Raw genomic sequence first — 21135 nt, 5'->3', positions numbered from 1 at the left:
ACGACTTAAGAGTTGGAACGAGTTTACCGAATTGACGAACAACATGTTAAAAATTGATTATCGTTGAAAACTTGAAGACTTCAATTCACCAACTTCACAATTTTTTCACAAATTGTAACAACCTCAATATGTTTTGACTATTTTTTGGAGTAAAATCAATAGTAGCAAGTATAGAAGAAAATTAGTGAGAGGTTATGATAGATTGATATTGATTTTGTAGAAAAACTGAAAGAATGAGGAGGTATTTATAGTTGAAAATAGAGAAAAAGTCTAATTATAAAAAGTTTAAGGTTAAAACAAAGTTGGGGGGGGGGGGTGTTAAATGGCTATTTTCTTTTAAATCCCAACAACTTTTTTTAAATAGCCAAACGACTAGTATTTTTTAAAAACAATTACCGTTGGGCCCTCCAAGGGACAGGTCCGGTCCCGATCCCTTGGCGGGACCGGTCCTAATGGTTCCTAGGAAAGAAACGCCCCACCAGACTAGCCCAAGCCCACTTCAACCAGTCCTACTAGTCCCGGCCCACTTAGCCTAGGGGGCTCGGGCCGGCCCACTTGCTACCCGTATCTGAAGGTAATCTCATTATCCAAGTTTATGTTGATGATATTATTTTTGGTAGCGCTAACTCTCTCCTATGCAAAGAATTTTCTAATCTCATGGAGAGTGAGTTCAAAATGAGTATGATGAGAGAACTCACATTTTTTTTTGTACTCCAAATTCAACAATCGGAGAAGAGAACATTTATTTGCTAGATCAACTATACAAATGAATTGATTCAAAAATTTGGCATGAGTAATGCTAAAGAAAATTGGTACACCTATGAGCCCGTCAACAAGTCTTGAATCGAGTGGATGAAACTAAATACGGTGGGATGATTAGATCCTTGCTTTATTTAACTACTAGTAGACCAGATATTATATTCAAGAAATCACATCTGACAACAGTAAAGCGGATAATTCGCTATCTTATCAGAACTATTTCTTATGGTCTATGGTATCCACGATCTAACAATTTTAAGCTTGAAGGTTTTTCAGATGCTAATCTTGCAAGGGATAAAGAATACAGGAAAAGCACCAGTGGAACATGTCAACTACTGGGAAAAGCATTAATTTTCTGGAACAACAATAAACAAGGTTTAGTAGCACTATCCACAACTGAGACAGAATATACTGCTATTGGACAATATTGTGCTTAATTACTCTGGATTTCTCATCAACCGGCTGAATATGTACTATCTTTTAAGCCTATTCAAATCTTCTGTGACAATTCTAGTGCTACATGTCTTTTAAAGAACTATGTGCATCATTCTAGAGCTAAGCATATAGGTATTAAGCATCATTTCATTAGAGATCATGTCCTTAAAGGGGATATAGAATTGATGTTTGTTAGCACAATTGATCAATTATCAGATATTTTTACAAAGCTTTTGCTTGAAGATAGATTCTGTATTCTAAGGGAATTACTTGGCATTACTTAGCTTAGTATAGAAAATTAGGACCTATGTGTTACTTTTTAATTCTATATATGGTTATTTTTCTATTTTTGTATATGTGTAAGAAGTCATTAATTATATGCCTTCGTTTTTCCTCTCTTTTCACATCGGTCACAACTCTCTAGAAAGGAAAATCAATCATCATGTCCTTTCACTGATGCTTTTTCCTTTTCTATACTCAACCATCCAATCCCTTCCTTTTAACCCTCTAAATCACTCACATTCCTCCTTCATTGGTTCTATCACTTAGAAACCCTCTTCCAAAACTCATCAATGGCGAAAAACTCCAAAAACCCCTCTGCCTCCACTCGGAAAAGCACTCGTTCCAGGGCAAAACCTTCCTCTCAGCCCCCAGAACCAATTCATTTAGGTTCCTATCATTCTGAAGGCTTTGCCTCTTCTCAGGCAGAGCTCTCTGATAATACATGTAGCCTAAACGAGAAAGCCCTTGGAAAATGACCCATGGAAGAATCTCCTGAATCTTTTACCCCAAAGAAACCCAAAGTAGACCTTTCGAGCTCTTTAGAGTCTGACATCAACTTCTAGGATACTCCAAACAGAGATACCTTCATTACCTTCAAGACAAGCCTATAGCTCATGGCAGAGTGATCGATTTGAATGATATGGAAGCCCTGTACTACAGGTAAAAGAGCTTTTCGATTTCCAAGGTTGGTCAAACTTTCTCTCTCTACTGCCTCCAAAAGTCTATGAATCCCTAGTTAGGTTGTTTTATGCTAATATTCGTTCTCCCAAGCCTGATAGGTTGGAATCTCTAATTCTAGGGAAGCACATTCTTCTAGATTGTGCTATGTTTGACTCAATGTTTTAGTGTAAGTGTTTTGGTTTCTCTATTATTTTCAAAAATACATGGCCTGAACATTTTGAAATTACCTTTGATCAAGCAAAGCGTTGTATAGCCGAGTCTCCCTCTGATTTCCTTCCTAATAAGTTAGGTCCTAGTAATGTTAGTTTTGAAACCCCGGTCCTCGCACACATTGTAGCAACAACCCTTCTCCCTCGTACTGGTTCATTCTCCACCTTTTCTCGATGGGATACCTTTCTTATTTATTGTCTAGTGACCAAGCATAAAGTTAAATTGTCTTCTTGGGTTATAAATTTTATTATTGAAAGTACCGATGATCCTACTATTCTTCCCTACGGTATGGTTATCACTTATCTCCAGAAGCCCATAACATCTCTATTTTTAATTACCCATTTGTCTCTGTCACCAGATCTTACAATTCTAGAGCCTTTGCTAGTATGGGGTATGTTTTTGTTAAAGGTACCTGGGGAAATAATCAAGAAGGAGAGATTAAGGATGTTCAGACCAAATCCAAAGCTAGAGTATCTGGTTCCCATCTCGATGTGTGTGATCCTGAACTTGTGGAGAAATTGACTGCTATCGACAACAAGCTGACCATCATCAAGGATCTTCTTGTCTCGACTCAATCAACCATTGCGGATATTCATGACATCTTTAAGAAGACAGTGTCTGATTTATCAAAGATAAGGGTCAAGATTCTCAAATTAGGAGAGAATATAGTCAAATCTTTCAAGGAGGTGCATGACAGGATTGATGGGGTATCTGTTACAGTGAATGCTAGCTTTTGATCGTCTGAAGGAGGCTATCTACAATACTCTCACTTATTTTTTGTGTCGTTAGTTGTAAATGGGTGGATTTTTAAGGCAATATTTTCTTTCTGTTGTTTTTCTTTTTGTTATTTTGGGCTGGTCCACCAGTCTTTGACTGTTTTGGTAGGACACTCACTATCTCCGCATGACTATCACTGCACTCCTGCTTAGTTTGCTTGGAATATTTCTGTTTTCAGTGCTTCTTTATGTTTATATATTGTTATAATGCTTTTTGTTGATGCCAAAAGGGGGAGAAATAAGTTTACATGTAGCATTTTTTTATGACTATCATGTTGAAGGGGAGTCGACTGCTACGAGTATCTTGCACTGTAAGTATACACATCCTTATGTTTATCCTGTTGAGGGGGAGTCAACTACCCCGTGATGCTCAACCAAGTAGAAGTCAACTACAGCAAGAAAAGAGTCGACTAAACATGGAAGTAAACTGTTTTTATATATGTTATTTTGTCATCATCAAAAAGGGAGAGATTGTTAGATCTAGATTTCAATGATGAAAAATAACATATCTTTATTTGCAGGATCATTCAAGACGCAAAGGAGGATGCGAACAAGTCGGTCAATGATATACGAAAGAAGACAAGTAAAGAAGGAGTAAAAGAAAGGAATAATGCAAAGATTTGTCAACAGAAACAAGAAAGGAAGGTCCAAGAATAAAGAGATTTGTAAAAGATACGACAACCCGAATGATGGTGTAATGACCCGGCCGATCGTTTTGAGAGTATTAGCCACGATCCCCTATTTATTGCTCCCTCTATTTCATTTTGTGATTACGTGACTTGCTGGGATTCCTGGCATCGGGTTCGGGAGAGTTTCAGAGTGGAATGGGACACATAGTTCCTAAATTGGAAGTTTAAGTCATAGGAGTTGACTGTAGTTTGTTTTGTGTGAAAACGACTCCGAAATGGATTTTTAATGGTTTCAATAGCTCCGTATGATGATTTTTGTCTTAGAAGCATGCACGGATGTTGATTTGGAGGTCCGTAGGTCATTTTGGCATAAATTGGCGAAAGTTGGAAAATTGGTGGAATTTTAGGATGTTTGACCAGGAGTGGACTTTTTGATATCGGGGTCGGATCCCGATTCCAAAAGTTATAATAGGTCTGTAATGTCAATTATGACTTGTGTGAAAAATTTGGTGTCAACCGGAGTCGTTTTGGTATGATTCAGCATTGGTTCCAGAATATGGAAGTTCATAATTACTAAGCTTGATTTTGGGCTGTGATTCGTTGTATTCGTATTGTTTGATGTGGTTTTCAGCCTCAAGTAGGTCCATTAAGTGTTTTGGAACTAGTTTGTATATTCGGAGAGGGTCCCGGGGGCTCCAAGTGTGATTCGGATCGTTATCAGATCAAGTTTGGATTGTTGAGAATTCAGAAGCTGGGTTGTTCTGGTGTTATCGCACATGAGGAGGGATTGACCGCAGGTGCGGGCTCGCAAAAGCGAGCTAGTGATTGCAGGTGAGAGAATGGCCTTGCCCAACGGTGGTCACAGAAGTGGGAAATTATCCGCAGATTCGCTTCGATGGCAGGTGCGCAGAAGCGCCAATGGTCGCAGGTGTGATCCTTTCCCCTGCAGAAGTGGTCTTGCAGATGTGAGCCCCTATCCGCAGAAGGGAAAGCCCTGGACTTAAGTATTTTCAGCACCTGCAATGATTTTCCGCAGGTGCGGCGTCGCAGAAGCGCTTATTAGGCCGCAAATGCGAAAAATGCTGGGCAGAGATGTTATATATGAGGGTTTGCCATTTTCTTCATATTTTGAGATATAGAGCTCGGATTAAGGCGATACTTTGAAGGATTTTCGGAGGAATTATTGGGTAAGATTTCTTAACTTATTTTTGATTAAATTCCACTAATCTATCTTCGATTTCTTCATCTAATTAAGGATTTGGGTTGAAAATTTGGGGAAAAGGTGCAAAAGTTTGTAGACCAAATTTTTGGGTTTTGAAAGGCTAAATGAGTTCGAATTAGGTTAATTTTTGTATGATTGGACTCAATATTGAATGGTGTTCGGATTTTATAATTTTGGTCGAATTCCGAGACGTGGGCTCGAGTCGACCTTTTGGAGTGATTTTTCAATTTTTTACTAAAGTCATAATTTTATTATTTAAATTAGTTTCTTATAGTTATATTGATAGTATAAAATTATTTTAGGTAGATTCGATCCGTTCGGAGTTGAAAATTCAAGGGAAAGGCCTTCTAGTTGATTGATTTAGCATGACTTGAGGTAAGTGACTTGTCTAACCTTGTGTGGAAAAAATTCCTCTTAGGATTTGGTACTATTGTGGCAACTTGTGATATGTAAAGGCCGTGTACGCAAGGTGACAAGTGCGTACACGGGCTAGACGTTGAAAATCCGGTTTTAGCTAAGTAGTTTCCTTTTTATGCCTTAACTGAGTTACTTTAGTATGTATAATCACCATGTTTAGCCTAATTTCACATGTCTACTTGTCTTATCTCTTATTTGTAACTTGCACTACATGCTTAGTTGAATTACCTGTTTTCTTGATTCCGTATTCATTATTTAACTGTGAGATTCCTTACTTGAAATTTCTATCCTTGAAATATCATTGTTTCAGTTGTTATGTTTTGATTTTCGTAATTATTGTTGAGGCGATTGTTGTTATTGTTGTACGAGATTTCTTTTGTGTGGTTGTTTTGTGGCACGAGGTTTCTGTTATGTCGTTGTGATTATTGATACGCATGCTGTGGTATAAGGTCTGGGTGTTGAAACACATGCGGTGAGATAAGGTGGGCTTGATACACGTGGCTAGTAGGGGAACTACTAGAAGTCATGCGGTGTGATAAGGTGGGCTAAAATGCGGGATGCTATTTCGGGAAAATATTTTTTCAAAACAAAATATAAAGGCTCCCGCGGTGATATAAGGAAAGACTGTGAGATATTTTACTTTTATGACTACGAGGCGGTACCTCGGGAGTGCCCCTGTTGATTTCCTCTATTTGCTGTATTGTTTGTTGTTGTTTTCCTTAACTTGTAAGATTCTTGTTTCCTTTCATGTTGTATTTGTTTTTCTTTGATTCCGTGTTGTTACCTTCCATAAATTCTTATTGTTTCACTCACATGCCCCTCTAATTATGCCATTATATCTTCTGCCTTGTTCTTATTATCTATAGTAAGGCCGTGACCTGACCTCGTCACTACTCTACCGAGGTTAAGCTTGGCACTTACTAGGTACCGTTGTGGTGTACTCATACTATACTTCTTCACATATTTTGTGCAGTTCCAGGTACATCTTATCAGCCTCGGTGTTAGTGTGTGGAGTGACTTGTTTATTGGAGACTTTAAGATACACCCGCCCACGCCCACAGGCCTCGGACTCCCCTTCTATCCCATTTTTTCCTTGTTTCTTTATGTTATTGATAGAGAGTGATGCATAGGATTATGCAACATTGTATCTAGATCTTGTTACTTATTTCTTATCGGGTTTTGGGAGTTGTATAGATATTGAGTTGCGGTTTTTATTTTATACAGTTGTTGACGTTTTGAGCTTTTAGATTATTATTTCAATCATTTCACATGCTTGTTAGGCTTACCTAGTCTTAGAGACTAGATGCCATCACGACATCCTAAGAGAAAAATTTGGGGTCGTTACAGATGGAGTATAAAGAAGGAAGGACCAAGATTTGATGAGATCTAGATTGCTGAAATTGCGTCTGCTTAGATTACTGAGATATGCGTTGCAAAGGAAATATATCAACCCCTTAGATCAATGAACAATCTAGGGACCACTCACACAAGGAGATTCTCTTTCAAAAAGGAAATACCTGAAATCAAGAACCAAACTAAGGAAGCTCTGCATTTATTCTTCGAATGAATCATAACAGATTCAACTCCAAGGATCAATTCCCTTGGGATCGCAAATCTCTCAACGATCTACCGAAATCAGTCAAGCCAAAGTTCAAGTATATATTACAGATTATCAAGGAAGAATCACATAATTTGATCAAACCAACTTTATACTCTTTGTTCTACTCTAAACAAGTATTGTAATCTAAGTGTAGTTTACTGTGTAATCAGTAGAGAGAATAAAAAGAGAGAAAACTTTGGTGAGGCATTATATCAAAATTATTATGAGTGTACTTAGAACCAAGAGTGAGTTGGTGTTCGGAGATAACATCAACAGAATTTTACGAAGTTATTCAAGGAGTTTTTGAAGAGAGAACACCCTTGCAACCCAAGGGGACTGGAGTAGGATTCACATTGAATCTGAACCAGTATAAAAATTCTGAGTGTCTTTAATTCCTGTGCTTTACTTGTGTCTTTATTTTTATTCTGCCTTTATTTTCAGTCGACTATTTGGTAAACTGGTCAACTACTTAGGATACAATACGAAAAATCGACAATTCACCCCTTTGTACTTTCATAAGATGCCATGGTGTTGAATCTAGGTAATGCTTTAATAAAAATATGGAAATATTACTCGACATATAAAATATTTATACAGTATTTATCATTTGTAGTTACACTTTCAGCAAATTTATCATTCGCAACTATATTTGAATTTTATAGCAAATTCATGAAATAAGATATTAATTATTTTGAACTGAATCAAGAGAGCAACATGCTCTCGTAGCTTAGTTGGTTAAAGCGCTCTCTTAGATAGCGGAGATCTAGAGTTCGACTCTCAAAAAGAGCATTTTATTTTTCTGTATTTCTGTATTTTGCCTTAGTTGTATTCGTTGCGCGAACGAATATAGTCAATACATGTTGTATCCTTTATATACATCCATATATGCAGTGGATACAAGTTGTAACATTTGTATACACCCTTGTATTTCGCCTTCGTTATAGTTGATACATCTTGTATTCGTTGCGCGAATGAATACAATTGCGCGAATGAATACAGTTGATACATGCTGTATTCATTGCGTGAATGAATATAGTTAACACAGGTTGTGGTCGTTGCGCGTTTGAATACAAGTGATACAAGTTAGTAACAATTGTATAGTAAATATGAATGGTAATTAGGCAACTATAGTTATTAGACTCTAAACTATAGTAATTTATGAAAACTCCTCTAAAAATATCACCCAATTCGAAGGTGAGAAGGAGTTTAGCTTAGAGGAATCAATTCATTAATAGGTAATCTCAAAAATTCCATAAACTTATGTAATATTCACGAAGAGATCATCCCGAAAATTTTATAATATTATGGAATATTCATGTAGCGATTAAAGGCATATCAAATAATATCTTTCTCAAAGCCGAAGTGATCAAGAGGTGTTCTTCCTTCTCATGGAGATCAAATACATTCCAAGGAAGTTTGCATCATTTTGCGTTCAAGAAACATGTTTTTTCAGCCCTCGAATCACGGATAATAATTCGAAGAGAAGAATCGAAAGAACAAACAGAATTGTACCCACAAAGATTCATCAATAAAATTATTTTTATTTTAAAAAAACTCATTAATAAGTATATGAAAAACAAAATGATAATTTAACTCAATATGTTCGGTTTTCTAGTAGAAAATAAAATTCTTGGCAATATGTGTTACACTCTTTTTACCACAGTGAACCAAGATAGATAAGCTATAGTTCATAGAGAGATCATACAATATTTCTTGTAGCCAAATCAATTCAGATACAAGCCTTCAGATGGACAGTGCTCGACTTTAATTGAAAATAAGAAAATAGTAGTATGTTGTTTCTTCGATTTCCAGCAAATTTTAAATTTACAAGCAACACAAAATAACTAGATATTGATTTTCTAAAATTTGGCAAGAAACCTAGTCATAATCATAAAAATGCAGTAAGAGTGAGATCCCCGTTATACGGTCCTTGACCAGGTTTTATAATGTCCACGTAACGAAGAAATATCATGAACAAATCTTCGAGTGAGCCTCTCTAGAATTTGGCATGAATTGCAAAAGATGATGCACAACAAAATTAAGATTGGCACGTGTTTGGTCAAAAACTTTAATTTGCCAGTTAACCTATTCTGACCTGTCCGCATGAGCGATGAAATTGGCCTAACCTAAAAAGCTTGGGGAGAGTAATTCCCGGAAATTAAAAGGACTGAATTACATTTCTAAATAATAAATGCTAACCATGTTCATCCTTTTGATCAGTAACGTGAGACATGACAATTTACTTTTGATACGGGTGAGTCGTAAGCCTCAAGACATGTGACGTAAGTCTCATGAATCTTTAAAATTTTAAAATTTTAAATTAATAATATAGTACAATAACACAAAATAATATAAAAAAATACATTACTAGTTTATGAAAATTAAAAGGCATTAACGAACCTCATAACAAATAAATATCAAGCATATTTTTACTAGTATAAACAATGCAAAATTATTAAAGTTATTACGAAATATAAATCAACTATACGTCTTAACTTTCAAACAATTAAAAATCACAATCTTAAAAAATATTCTCAAAGCTACACAATTAACCTAAAAGTAAATAATCAATAAATTTCATCAGTACTATAACTTAAAACATTGTTCCTTTCATGAGTAAATACAAAATTGCTTTTAAATAGCATAATACACAAGAAAGTATTATAATTTAGAGAGACATAAAACTGAGACATGAAGATATAGCAATTAAAGATATAAATTTTTGCTATCTTATAATTTTTATATTCCTATAGATGAATATAACTTTAATTATATTAAAGAATTTTAAGAGTCTAACAATCATAATTAGTGAATTTGACGTATGATTTGCATATAAACTATTGTGCGAGCCTTGAGCGTGAAGAATCAGCAAGAACTTAATTTCTTAATATCTCCAACTTGGGTCTTTCAATTTTTGTGTTAACTGAGCTGATATCTGCCTTACTGCAGAAAATGTATGGTTAAAACGTCGATTCAGTTCAACCCCACATGCGGCTACAACCCCAATAAACAACATTGTTGTGTGCATTTCTCTTTATTAGCTAGCTGTTGATTATAACTTTTCACGATTTTCTTGGATTTGGTTTATCTGATGAATTAACTTTTTATTTTTCATTCAAGCATTTGGGTTGTGGGATGGTGGCATTAGACTTTTTGGTTACTGTTGATTCTTATCCTAAGCCTGATGATAAGATTCGTAGCACCAACTTTCTGTGATTGATTTTTCTTTAGTACTCTTCTGCAAAGTTGAGCTCAATTTCTTGATTTGGATTGAAATTTCAAGGGATATTTGGCTTTGTATAGGTTCAAGGAGGTGGGAACACTGGGAGTGCTTTGACCTGTCACCTGTGCAGCTCGTTTGGGTTTAACTCCGAGAATTATATCAAAGGTCTGAACTTTATGTGCCTTCTTGTTGCTATTTCATTTGTTTTTTTTTCATATTCATATTTGACAAAACTTCAATTCTATGTTATAATTGCGTCTAAGTTGTTAAATGTGTTTTCCTTAGAATATGTTTTTTTCCTATGGTGAAATCATTATTCATGTTTGGTTGATCTTAATTATTGTGTATATTTCTTAAATGAAAAAAAAATACAGATATCTCAAATGGTTATACAGTTTCTCATGTTTCAATCTTATTGTAATCATTGTTGTCAAGGTAAAATATTTATCATACAAAACGGATCTTTTACAGTAGACAAATGATGATTGCACCAATAAGACTAAGACATAATATCATTTTAATGTCAAAGAACATCAGTTTTATCTTACCTAGGGTGTGAGCTTCTTTAACTTGAATCTTTGATGCTTTAGTGGATTTGAGAAAAATAAAAAAAACATGCTTAGCTCCAGCCACCTTGATTTCCTAGAGAGTGATTTGTGAGAACAGTTATCCTTCTTGTTTCCTTGGAGAATGGATTGAAGAAAATAAGTCTCTAATCTCAAAATGGTTCTTACTAAAATTTGAGAAGGTGAAGTTATCCTATAATCTGAAGCGACTGCAGCATTTAATGTTTACATAGAATAGTATGTCGAATAAGAAAATAAAACTCACTACTCTGATTCACTCTGCTGCTTTACTGTTGCTGCCACTATTGTTGAAAAGGGGTTGAATATCATTGATTGTCTTCCTGGATACTCTTCTTAAGTTCCTCTATTCCCTTTCACTTCTAACCCCTCCACAATATAGAATTATTTACATTCTCACAAACTCTTTTAGTAGGTTGCGGATGATTCCCAAGGGAAAAGAATACTGAATGAACTAGAAGCTGATGGAATTGATGCATCTTTTATTGTGGTGAGCTAGCCAAACACCAAAGTTCTTGTGCATTTTAGCCTTTACTCTTGTATGTAGCCCGTTGCATCTATTCACAAAATCACAATTTTAAAGCATCCAATTTGTCTCTAACATCAGATTAAAACATACGTTACTTCAGGCCATTGTGTTGGTTTCAGGTGTCCGAAGGGGGCCATTCTACAATCTTTTACGTCATTGTTGACAGTCAAACGTCAGTACTCTCAGCTTGTGTTTATTGCCATTTTAGTGATTGTGCTTTCTCCTTGGTAATGAGACCTATGTTTTATAACTACTAGCTTTGTAAATTCATGTTGTATGCATATTCATCTGATATATTATTTCATTGAAGTGTCTGGATTAGCAACAATATTTTAATCACCCACACAGAATTATGTGTTTTTAATATTTTGTTTGTTAGTGGACTCAAAAATGTTAGAAAGTGTTTAATCATAAATCTTGTAAGCAGTATGTTCTGTTTACATTAATTCCTCGAGTACAAAGATTGGCCTCTTGGCTACGTGTCTGGTTGATTCTTTCTGCCGTATTTCCTAGGAGGAAAAAGGAAGGTCGTTTATAGTTCACTCTCTGTACTGCATGTTAGTCTGTGTCACTTATTCTGAGGATTTTGTTGTATGATATCTCAAGAAAACGCGAACTTCCATCTACACTCCAGGGTATCCGCCGATGGTGTCTGCTGATCTGCCAGACTCGAGTTTGTTATCTGCATTAGACGGTGTGAAACTTGTATATACTGATGGAGTACTGCATGAAAATGCTTTGGTTGTGGCACAAGAGGTAGTTTACATTGGTCTTCTTTGTAACTAAAGTTGAGCTTCTGCTTGCTAGTAGAATGTATCACAGACAACTTCTGCTCATATTTCTAGTCTTCCTCTAAGCTCCAATAGACGGAGGGCATGGGGCTTACTTCTGTTTCTAGCTGTTGCTCTTATTGCCTCAGGACTTGCTGAATATTTTCAGCCAAATGAAAGAAACTCTATGCCCTTTGATCTCTAGTGCAGGCACATCGAAGGAGTATACCTATTGTGATTGATGCAGAAAGAAAAATAGAAGGATTGGATGAGCTTTTGCACTTGGCAACCTATGTTATTTGCTCAACAAGATTTCCACAGGCAGGCTATTTACTCCTTAAACTGCACTCAGATGTTTCCTGTGTTGCACATTTTGATTGGGATTTCATGGTTCTATTTTTTATTCTAATCAGCTGGCAAGTTTTAGTTTATTATGAACAAGAACCGTGCTACTCTCTCTCTCTCTCTCTCTGGTTTCGTGTGTCTCCAAAGTACTTTTAGCAACGGTTGCATTCTCCGCAAGGAGTAAACTTTGTTGATAATGTGAATAATGATCTTCCCTTAGTTGAAATTAGAATATCTTTTTGCCATTGTTGAAGACCATGTAATCATGGAGTAAGATTGACTTTGGTACAATTTCTAATCAAGGTCAATGTCAGCCTTTCCTTCCTGACTTGATTGAAATATCGAAATCCCTTCCCAGTCTTTCATAAGTATGTGAAAACTGATAAAAAAAGCTGTTGTCTCGTAGATATGGACTGAGGCTCCATCTATACCAGGTGCACTTATTTTGATACTTTTGAAGTTGCCAAGTGCCAAATTTGTAATTGTGACATTGGGTGAAGATGGCTGCATAATGCTAGAAAGAGCAGAAACTGGTATGCTGGCATGCTGTTTGTTCTTGCCATGAAAACATTTTGAGTATCTTATCTTGGCAAATGAAGCCTTCTCTTAGACACTGTGTTTTCTTTCTCATCCTTGCTTTATAACTTCCATTTAGTATCTTTGCAGGGGATGTCCAATATGAAGAAGTTGACATTGATGACTTGTTTGAAAAGATGAAGCAGAGCATAGATACTACCTCAACCATGCCGACATGCAAATCCTCGGTAGTTCACCCTTCACTTTGTGAGGTTTTCTTTCTTAGTGCATAAAAAAAGCTTGATGATCGTGCACACTATTGTACTTTCTAGTTTGGAGTTGTTTACCACCGTAAGATTGAAACTGCATGGGCTTTATCTATGTCATCCAGGTTTAGGTTTCTTGTCTTTCATGTGCTTCAAAACTCAGTTGCTTGTATGGAAATGTTCATTCGGGTTGAGGCATGTATGAACCTTGCTCTAGATATGCATATCTAGTAGGTTTTCTGTATGGTCCTTCAGACAGATATGTAGCCTCCACATGTTATTGTCACTCTCATATTAGCGCAGTTTGATTTTTATAATCGACTGCTTCCGATGAAATTGAAGCTAGTAGTACTTAAACGATTATTAGGCTATGATAATTTAGCGCAAGAAATGTTACTCTTCCAGGATGTAGCAAAGCTGCACGCAAAAGGGACTGGAACTTTGAGTGGTAGGCTGTTGGTTGGAACAGCTGAGAAGATACCATCTTCAGAACTAGTCGATACAACTGGTGCTGGAGATGCATTTGTTGGAGCAGTTCTTTATTGTACGTGAAATTATTCTATGCACCTCTTTATCGCCTATTCTGCCACAACTGTTCTTACATTATTAGTGTGCCGTAATCTGGCATCTCTCTTGCTCCCCCTGGCTAATTGAGGATATTTACAAACCTTATCCCTATTCCATATGTTTTCATAATGGTTGGTTTTTTCATAGGTTTACTCCTGTTATAGGCATATAGCTATACTGTTTTTTCCTAATATTTGCTTGGTTAAGGTTGATGCAAAGGGGTTATTGCATCTATTCTGATTTTAATATCAATGTTCACTGCATGGCTGGTGGTTTATTTTTTAATGTTTTGTTCAATGTCTTATAAAAGTTGTATCTGTTTATTGTTAGTAAGCTAGCTTTAAGTGACTAGATCATGCTCTCATTGATGTCTCATCGCACGGTTTCGCTAAATGAATTTGCAGCTCTCTGTGCCAATTTGCCAGCAGAAAAGATGTAAAGTTTTGGTGCTCAAGTGGTAAGTAAACTTGAGATTTATAGAGGCAGTACTGGATCTAAGAGAAGTTAACTTGTGGTTTGCGGATTAATAATTGCAGGCAGGTATTGGTTGTAGAGCCTTGGGAGCAAGAGCTGGTCTTCCTCTTCTGAGAGACCCTCGCTTGACACCCTTTTTAGCCTAATTAGAAGACCAGAGATAAGCAGTAGCTACTAGCTATGATGACTTAGGCTATTTCTTGGTTTCTTTCTCTATTTTTAATTTTATTATTTATGTTTTGGTTTCCATTTTGACACTAATATTTGACTAGTTTTGGTACATATGACCTGAAATCGGTTTGGACAAAAACTTTGAATTTATGCAGAAAGCAATGTTGAGGAACTTGCACCTTTATCAAGTAGATGGAACTCAGTGATCGCAGCTTTTAGTTCTGTGGTTTACAAAAGAAATGAAAAGAAAAAAAATTCAATAGCTTAATGTGAAATTTTTGTTTTCATTTACGGGTGGGGTTCGCCGACCCCAAAACTTTTTGCGACTGTGGCGTAGTTGTATTTATGGGTGAGGGCAGGGCCGTGAAATATAAGCATCAGTATACAATTCTAATCATTGGATCATCCAATTTGGATTTTGCATTTTATTTATGATTTTGCTGTTTTTTTGTGGAGATATTTTATGTTGTGAGACAGTGATTTCGAAATGAAATGTTATGGAAGTCAACTGTGTAATTTGAAAACTCAATAAGGCTTATCTAGTATGATTTGTCCTAGATCTGCCTCTATCGTTTAAACTATAATTGGATTTTTCGATATATTTTCCGTTCCTTAATTTAATGAAGTAAAAATAAATAGAAGGGGGACGCTGTTTTAGAAAAGATACAATAGTTTTCGATTCCCTTAATGATCTAGAATTAAGATGATATTACATTTTCACATCTTCAGAATATCCTTACATCTCTCTAGGCTATCCCAACCCCAGACAGTCCACAATCAACTGCCTATCTTGCCAAAAGAAGAGATTTTTACATGGATAATCTTTTATTTAATAATATTTTTATTAATAACATTACTTAATGTTTATTTCATAAATAGCCTTTTTTTTAGAAGTATGGTAGGTTTCAAATATTATGCGCAAATTAAGCAATAAACAGAAATCATTTTCTCTTTTCCTTACTGGATTCTCTCCTATATATCCCCATTCCTGTCACGACCCAAACTTCCTTCCATAAGATGTCGTGATGACACCTAATCTCTAAGACTAGATAACCCTAACAATTGCGGAATAACTGAAATAATGACTAAGCTTCAACGATATATACGTAACTGAAAACTGCCGCTCGGCATGTACAACTAAAATTGCCACTCATAGTAAGAACAACTCCCAAAACCCAGTAGTCACAAGCCACAAGTTCTAATGAAGTACTAAATATCTCTATACATAAGCGTCTAAGAGAATAATAAAGACAACATAATAAGGATAGAGTAGGGACCCCGAGGTCTGCGGTCGCTGGCAAATATACCTTGAAGTCACCAGGCAACGACACACACCCTCTGCTAACGAGGCTGGTAAGATGTACCTGGGTCTGCATAAAAATATGTGCAGAAGTGTAGTATGAGTACACCATAATGGTACACCACAATAAAACCTCGGTAGAGTAGTGACGAGGTCAGGTCAAGGCCCTACTGGGATATAAGAAATAAGGCAGAAGATGAAATGATAAAAAGGAATGGCAGATAAGTGAAGCAGTAAGAATGTACGGAAAGGCAACAACACAGGAAAACAGGAAGATAATTACAACACGTAAGGAAAAAACATCTTACAAGTTAAGGAACAACAATAACAAAACAACATAGCAAGAAAAAGGAACTCAACAGGGGGACTCCCGAGGTACTGCCTCGTAGTCCCAAAAGTAAATATCTCACAACAGCACGACAGAAATCTCGTGCCACTCACACGCGCACGGAAGAAATCTTGTGCCAATCACACTTAGCACGGAAGAAACCTCGTGCCAATCACACTTAGCACGGAAGAAACCTCATGCCAATAACACTCCGCACGGAAGAAACCTCGTGCCAATCACACTCCGCACGGAAGAAACCTCGTGCCAATAACACTCCGCACAGAAGAAACCTCGTGTCAATCACACTCCACACGGAAGAAACCTCGTGCCAATCGCACTCCGCACGGAAGAAACCTCGTGCCAATCCCCCAACAGTCAACTCAGCATGAATCACAGAATAATCATCACGTAATGAATGAAACAATGATATAACAAGCAAGGAAATTCTACAGTGAAAGAACAAACACGGAAACCAAGGAACAACAGATAATTCAGCTAAACATGTTGTACAAATATCAATTAAGAGATGAGATACGTAGACATGTGAACTGAGGCTAATCATGATGACTACACGTGCTAGAATAACTCGGTAAAGGCATAAAAAGGAAACTAATTAGCAAAGAACTGAATTTCAGCATTTAGCTCGTGTACGCACTCGTCACCTCGTGTACACGTCACTCACATATCACAAAGTGTTACAACAGTATCAAATCCTAAGGGGAATTTCCTCCACACAAAGTTAGACAAGTCACTTACCTCAAATCAAGCTCAATAAGTCAATAAAAATGCCTTTCCCTCGACTTTCCGACTCTAAATGGCCCAAATCTAGCAAAAAGCAATTACATAATATAAATACAACTATAAGAAACTAATTTAAATAATGAAACTATGAATTTAGCATATAATTAAAAAATCACCCCAAAAAGTCGACTCGGGCCTACGACTCGGAATCGGGTAAAAGTCACAAAATCCGAACACCCGTTCAACCATAAGTCTAACCATACCAAAATTACGCAAATCTGATACCAAAACTTTGATCAAAACCTCAAAATTCGGTCTAAGAACCTCATACCTTTTCCCCCAATTTTACAACCCATATCTTTAATTAAATGAAGAAATTAACGAATGATTAGTGGAATATAATAAAAAATGAGTATAGAATCCTTACCCAAATGTTTCCTCTGAAAATCTCTCCAAATTTCGCCTCAATCCGATATATCTAGGTTCAAAAATGGAAAATGAAATCAAACCCTCGAACTTAGGCCTTTTCTGCCCAGCGATTTCGCATCTGTGGACTCCCAGTCGCACCTGCGATGCCGAACCTGCAGAAAAACCATCACAGGTGCGGATTCCACTTATGGCCAGGGTTTCTGCATCATCGGACCAGGTCTCGCACCTGCTAGCCCGCTTTTGCGGAGACCTTCCGCTTCTACAACCATGACCTAGGCTGGCCTTATCCGCTTTTGGGATCACACCTCCGCATCTGCGGATGCGCATATGCGGTTCTCTTTCCGTACTTGCGATCCCAGTAGGGCCAAACTAGCTTTGCTCCTGCGGCCACATGCTCGCAGGTGCGATGACACCAGAACAACAGTGCTTCAACAAATCTTCCAACTCCAATTCGATCTGTTAACCATCCGAAATTCACCAGAGGCTCCTAGGACCTCAACCAAATACACGAACAAGTCCTAAAATACGGTACGAACTCAGTGAAGCCCTCAGATCACATAAAAAAATATCAAAAACATAAATCACACTCCAATTCAAGTCTAATGAACTTTAAAACATCAAACTTCTACATCTGACGCCGAAACCTATCAAATAAAGTCCGATTGACCTCAAATTTTGCACACAGATCACATTTGACATTACAGACCTACTCCAACTTCCGGAATCAGAATACGACCTCGATATCAAAAGGTCTAACCCCCGTCAAACTTTTCAAAAATCATTCAATTTTCCAACGTTCACCAAATGTGACCCAACCCTAGTGTGTAAACTTATTGGGTGTTTGATTTATTGCTTGTTTATGGTTGGGTGTTGATTATCTAGCCTCGTTCTTGCTTTAAATTGAAGATTTAATGGTTGGAAACATTATTTCATGCTTAATTGACTTGGTCTCTACTTGAGAAAGAGAGACTCAGTCTAGGAAAACTTGGCTAGCAAGGAACTGGGTCAATCGAGAGATTGATAAACCCAATTAAGGGTTGAACCTAGATATAGTAAAATCCGACTTGATCTTATTATCAACGACTTTGTTTAATACCTATTTGGACTTGAGAAAGCCAAATTAGGTAAAATCAGTCTCTGACCGAGAGGTATTAAGTGGGTATTTGAGAGTTGATAGCTATAATCCACCCCGACCAAGAAAACAAGGTTTAAGTCTTACAACCCATTAAGCGAACACCTAGGTGAAGGTCATAGCCCTTGGTCATTTTACCATTTGAAAAACAAACAAAAACAATTTGCTAGTTTTAATTCTTAGTTGTTATTCTTAGTTTAAAATAGATTTAGAAACAAACCAACTTTTGTGGAAGTGCAATTCGAGATAATTCAAGCTCATTCACTCTAATATATACTCCTAAGTTCCATTCATAGATCCTTGTGGAAAATTGACCCCGACTCCTTGTTGGGTACTATTATTTCTCTGATCATTTCATAACCTCGAATAGAGGTGTGGCTTGGACGAGATCAATTTTTGGCGCCGTTGCCAGGGAGATAATAAATGATTTAGCTATATATTTAGTTTTGTGTGTGAATTTTCTCATTTTCCTTCCTTGTCACTAATGTGAGAATTGTAAGTGCAATCATGGCAAACAACGAGCTCAGAAACATAGTCGTGGTGGATGTGGACGTTGATGAAGATGCAATGGATGGGGTCCCTCTTGAGCCTCAAACCAATAGACGAGTCCGACCGCCTCACGACAATGTTCATGCTCCACCCCACCTCCACCACGAACGTCTCCACACCAGGTGTTGCCGAATGAAGGGTACGCAAGTGCTATAGTCCTACCCCTGTATTAGGGCGGACAACTTTCAAATAAACAACATGATGCTCACTTTGCTCGAGCAACGAGGGTTCTTCTCCGGTGCACCGGGTCAAAATGCCTATAAACATTTGAAGGGGTTCGTTTATACGTGTTGGGGAAACAAACAAACAAATGTCTCCGAGGATGCTTTGAGGCTAAGGCTTTTTCCCTTCTCTCAACGAGGGAAATCTTTAGATTGGTTGGAACGTTTGCCAAATCATTCCATTCGGACATGGGATGAACTTGCGGAGAAATTAATTTCAAAGTACTTCTCTCCCGAGCACATGGCTATTCTTCGGGATAAAATTCTAGAATTCAGGCAAGAGCCTAATGAACCACTACATGAGATATGAGAAAAATATAGAACAATGGTAAAAGAGTGACCCAACAATGATATGACAGAGAACATGATTCAACAAACTTTCTATCGGGGGATCAATACCACCAACCAATGTGTAGTGAATCAACTTGCCGACGGAAACTTCATGACTACGCCTTATGCGGAGGCATGTGATATTTTGGATAAGATAGCGGATACTTCATCAGCGTGGCAATCTAGAGCCAATGTTCCACAAGGTGATCCAAATGTGATTCTTCTTCATAAAGAGTTACATGACCATGGGCAAGCCATCACCGTGTTGACAACCACCATGAACCAATTGGCAAAGGCTCAACTTCAACAAGTGCAAAACCCAAGGAAAGTCAATGCTATGGAGGGAGTCAATATGATGGTGAACAAGAGACAGTATGATGGTGAACAAAAGATGAACAATAAGTCCACAAGTGCAACAAAGAGTGGATAATTTTGTGCAAGATGATAGTGGATTTGATCAAGGTGATTTTTACAATGATCAAGATAAAGAGGTCCAATATGTGAACAACTTTCAAGGGCAAATAAACAACTACCAAGGCCCTAGTCAACAACAATGGAGACCTTCGAACAATCAAGGCAATTGGAATTCTAGCAACCAAGGTAATTGGAATGGTGGGAACAATCAAGGCAATTGGAATGGAAGAAACGACCAAGGGAATTGGCAAAATAATAACAATCAAGGCAATTAGGGAGGCAATAACCAAGGAGGGTGGAACAACAATCAAGGAAATCGGGGGTCGGGATTTCAAAGTCCCCCGATGTACCAACAACCGAGCAACTCACCTCCTTATCCTTCTCATGATCCTAGTTCCTCTAATAATGAAATGGGTCATATTGAAAATAAGTTCAAGTAAATGATGGAGAATAATGTCGATCCGATGCCCAACTTGCTTCACACAATACATTAATCTGTAACTTAGAAGTGCAAATGGGTCAAATGTCTTAAGCTTTGAATTCGTGTCCTAAGGGGGCACTACCAAGTGATACGGTAGTGAACCCGAAGGGTGGGAACACTACGGGGCATGCCATGGCCGTTACTACAAAAAGTTAAAAAGGCGGGAATGCATCTACCACAAGTCAAAGACAACTTGTGGATGATGAGCAAGTGGTAGAAGAAGAAGAGATCCGGAACAATGTTGTGCAAGCAAATGATGAAGTGCGAATTGATATTGATGACACGGTGGAAAAGACTCAAGAGGATGTGAACCTATATAGGGATCATGTGATTGATATACCGGAACTGGCAGTTCAAAGAGCTAAGACACCATTGTCTAAGCCACCTCCTCCCTATCCTTAAAGGCTTGCCAAGAAAAATGGCAAGAATCAATTCAAGAAGTTCATTGATATGATGAAGAGTCTATCTATAAATGTGCCTTTGGTTGAAGCTTTGGAGCAAATGCCCGGATATGCTAAGTTTATGAAAGACTTGGTGACAAAGAAGAGATCGATGAATTTTGAAACTATCAAAGTCACTCACCAAGTGAGTGCAATTGTGCATTTGATGGCTCCAAAGTTGGAATATCCCGGTGCTTTTACTATTCCTTGTACCATTGGAAGTGCCGAATTTGCAAAGGCTCTTTGTGATCTCGGGGCGAGTATCAACTTGATGCCCTATTCGATTTTCAAGACATTTGGATTTGGGAAACCAA

At 37.3% G+C, this 21135-nt stretch overlaps 2 protein-coding genes across 16 annotated transcripts; both read left to right on the top strand.

Moving 5' to 3' along the window:
* The first annotated feature begins 872 nt into the window (after window positions 1–872).
* Window positions 873–1196, top strand: LOC107791066 (secreted RxLR effector protein 161-like). The gene has a single exon (XM_016613062.1). It carries the CDS (start codon window positions 873–875, stop codon window positions 1194–1196), a length of 324 nt encoding a protein of 107 aa, XP_016468548.1.
* An 8621-nt stretch (window positions 1197–9817) lies between these two features.
* LOC107791069 (uncharacterized) lies at window positions 9818–14647 on the top strand. 15 transcript variants are annotated; one of them, XM_075246553.1, is made up of 11 exons: window positions 9818–9965; window positions 10315–10399; window positions 11234–11308; window positions 11467–11519; window positions 11982–12103; window positions 12328–12438; window positions 12869–12995; window positions 13129–13226; window positions 13650–13788; window positions 14216–14268; window positions 14348–14647. In XM_075246553.1, exons 3-10 carry the CDS (start codon window positions 11283–11285, stop codon window positions 14248–14250), a joined length of 711 nt encoding a protein of 236 aa, XP_075102654.1. In that variant the 5' UTR covers window positions 9818–9965; window positions 10315–10399; window positions 11234–11282; the 3' UTR covers window positions 14251–14268; window positions 14348–14647. The 15 variants fall into 15 exon arrangements, with proteins under 15 accessions (XP_075102654.1, XP_075102656.1, XP_075102666.1 ...); XM_075246555.1 differs by having other exon boundaries at window positions 11231–11308; XM_075246554.1 differs by having other exon boundaries at window positions 9819–10031.
* Window positions 14648–21135: the final 6488 nt, after the last annotated feature.

This window comes from Nicotiana tabacum, chromosome 23 (genome assembly GCF_000715075.1).
Source record: "Nicotiana tabacum cultivar K326 chromosome 23, ASM71507v2, whole genome shotgun sequence".
In the NCBI taxonomy this organism is placed as follows: Eukaryota; Viridiplantae; Streptophyta; class Magnoliopsida; order Solanales; family Solanaceae; genus Nicotiana; species Nicotiana tabacum.
Note: the sequence above shows the minus strand (reverse complement) of the source record. Positions and strands in the feature narration are given on the sequence as shown.

Bases quoted from the DNA above. Each gene is read 5' to 3' on its own strand.
- LOC107791066 (XM_016613062.1), top strand. From the start codon at position 873: ATGATTAGATCCTTGCTTTATTTAACTACTAGTAGACCAGATATTATA.
- LOC107791069 (XM_075246553.1), top strand. From the start codon at position 11,283: ATGGAATTGATGCATCTTTTATTGTG. The intron at 12,439-12,868 runs GCAGGCTATTTA...GTTGTCTCGTAG, and splicing joins GCTCAACAAGATTTCCACAG to ATATGGACTGAGGCTCCATC. The intron at 13,789-14,215 runs GTACGTGAAATT...ATGAATTTGCAG, and splicing joins TGTTGGAGCAGTTCTTTATT to CTCTCTGTGCCAATTTGCCA.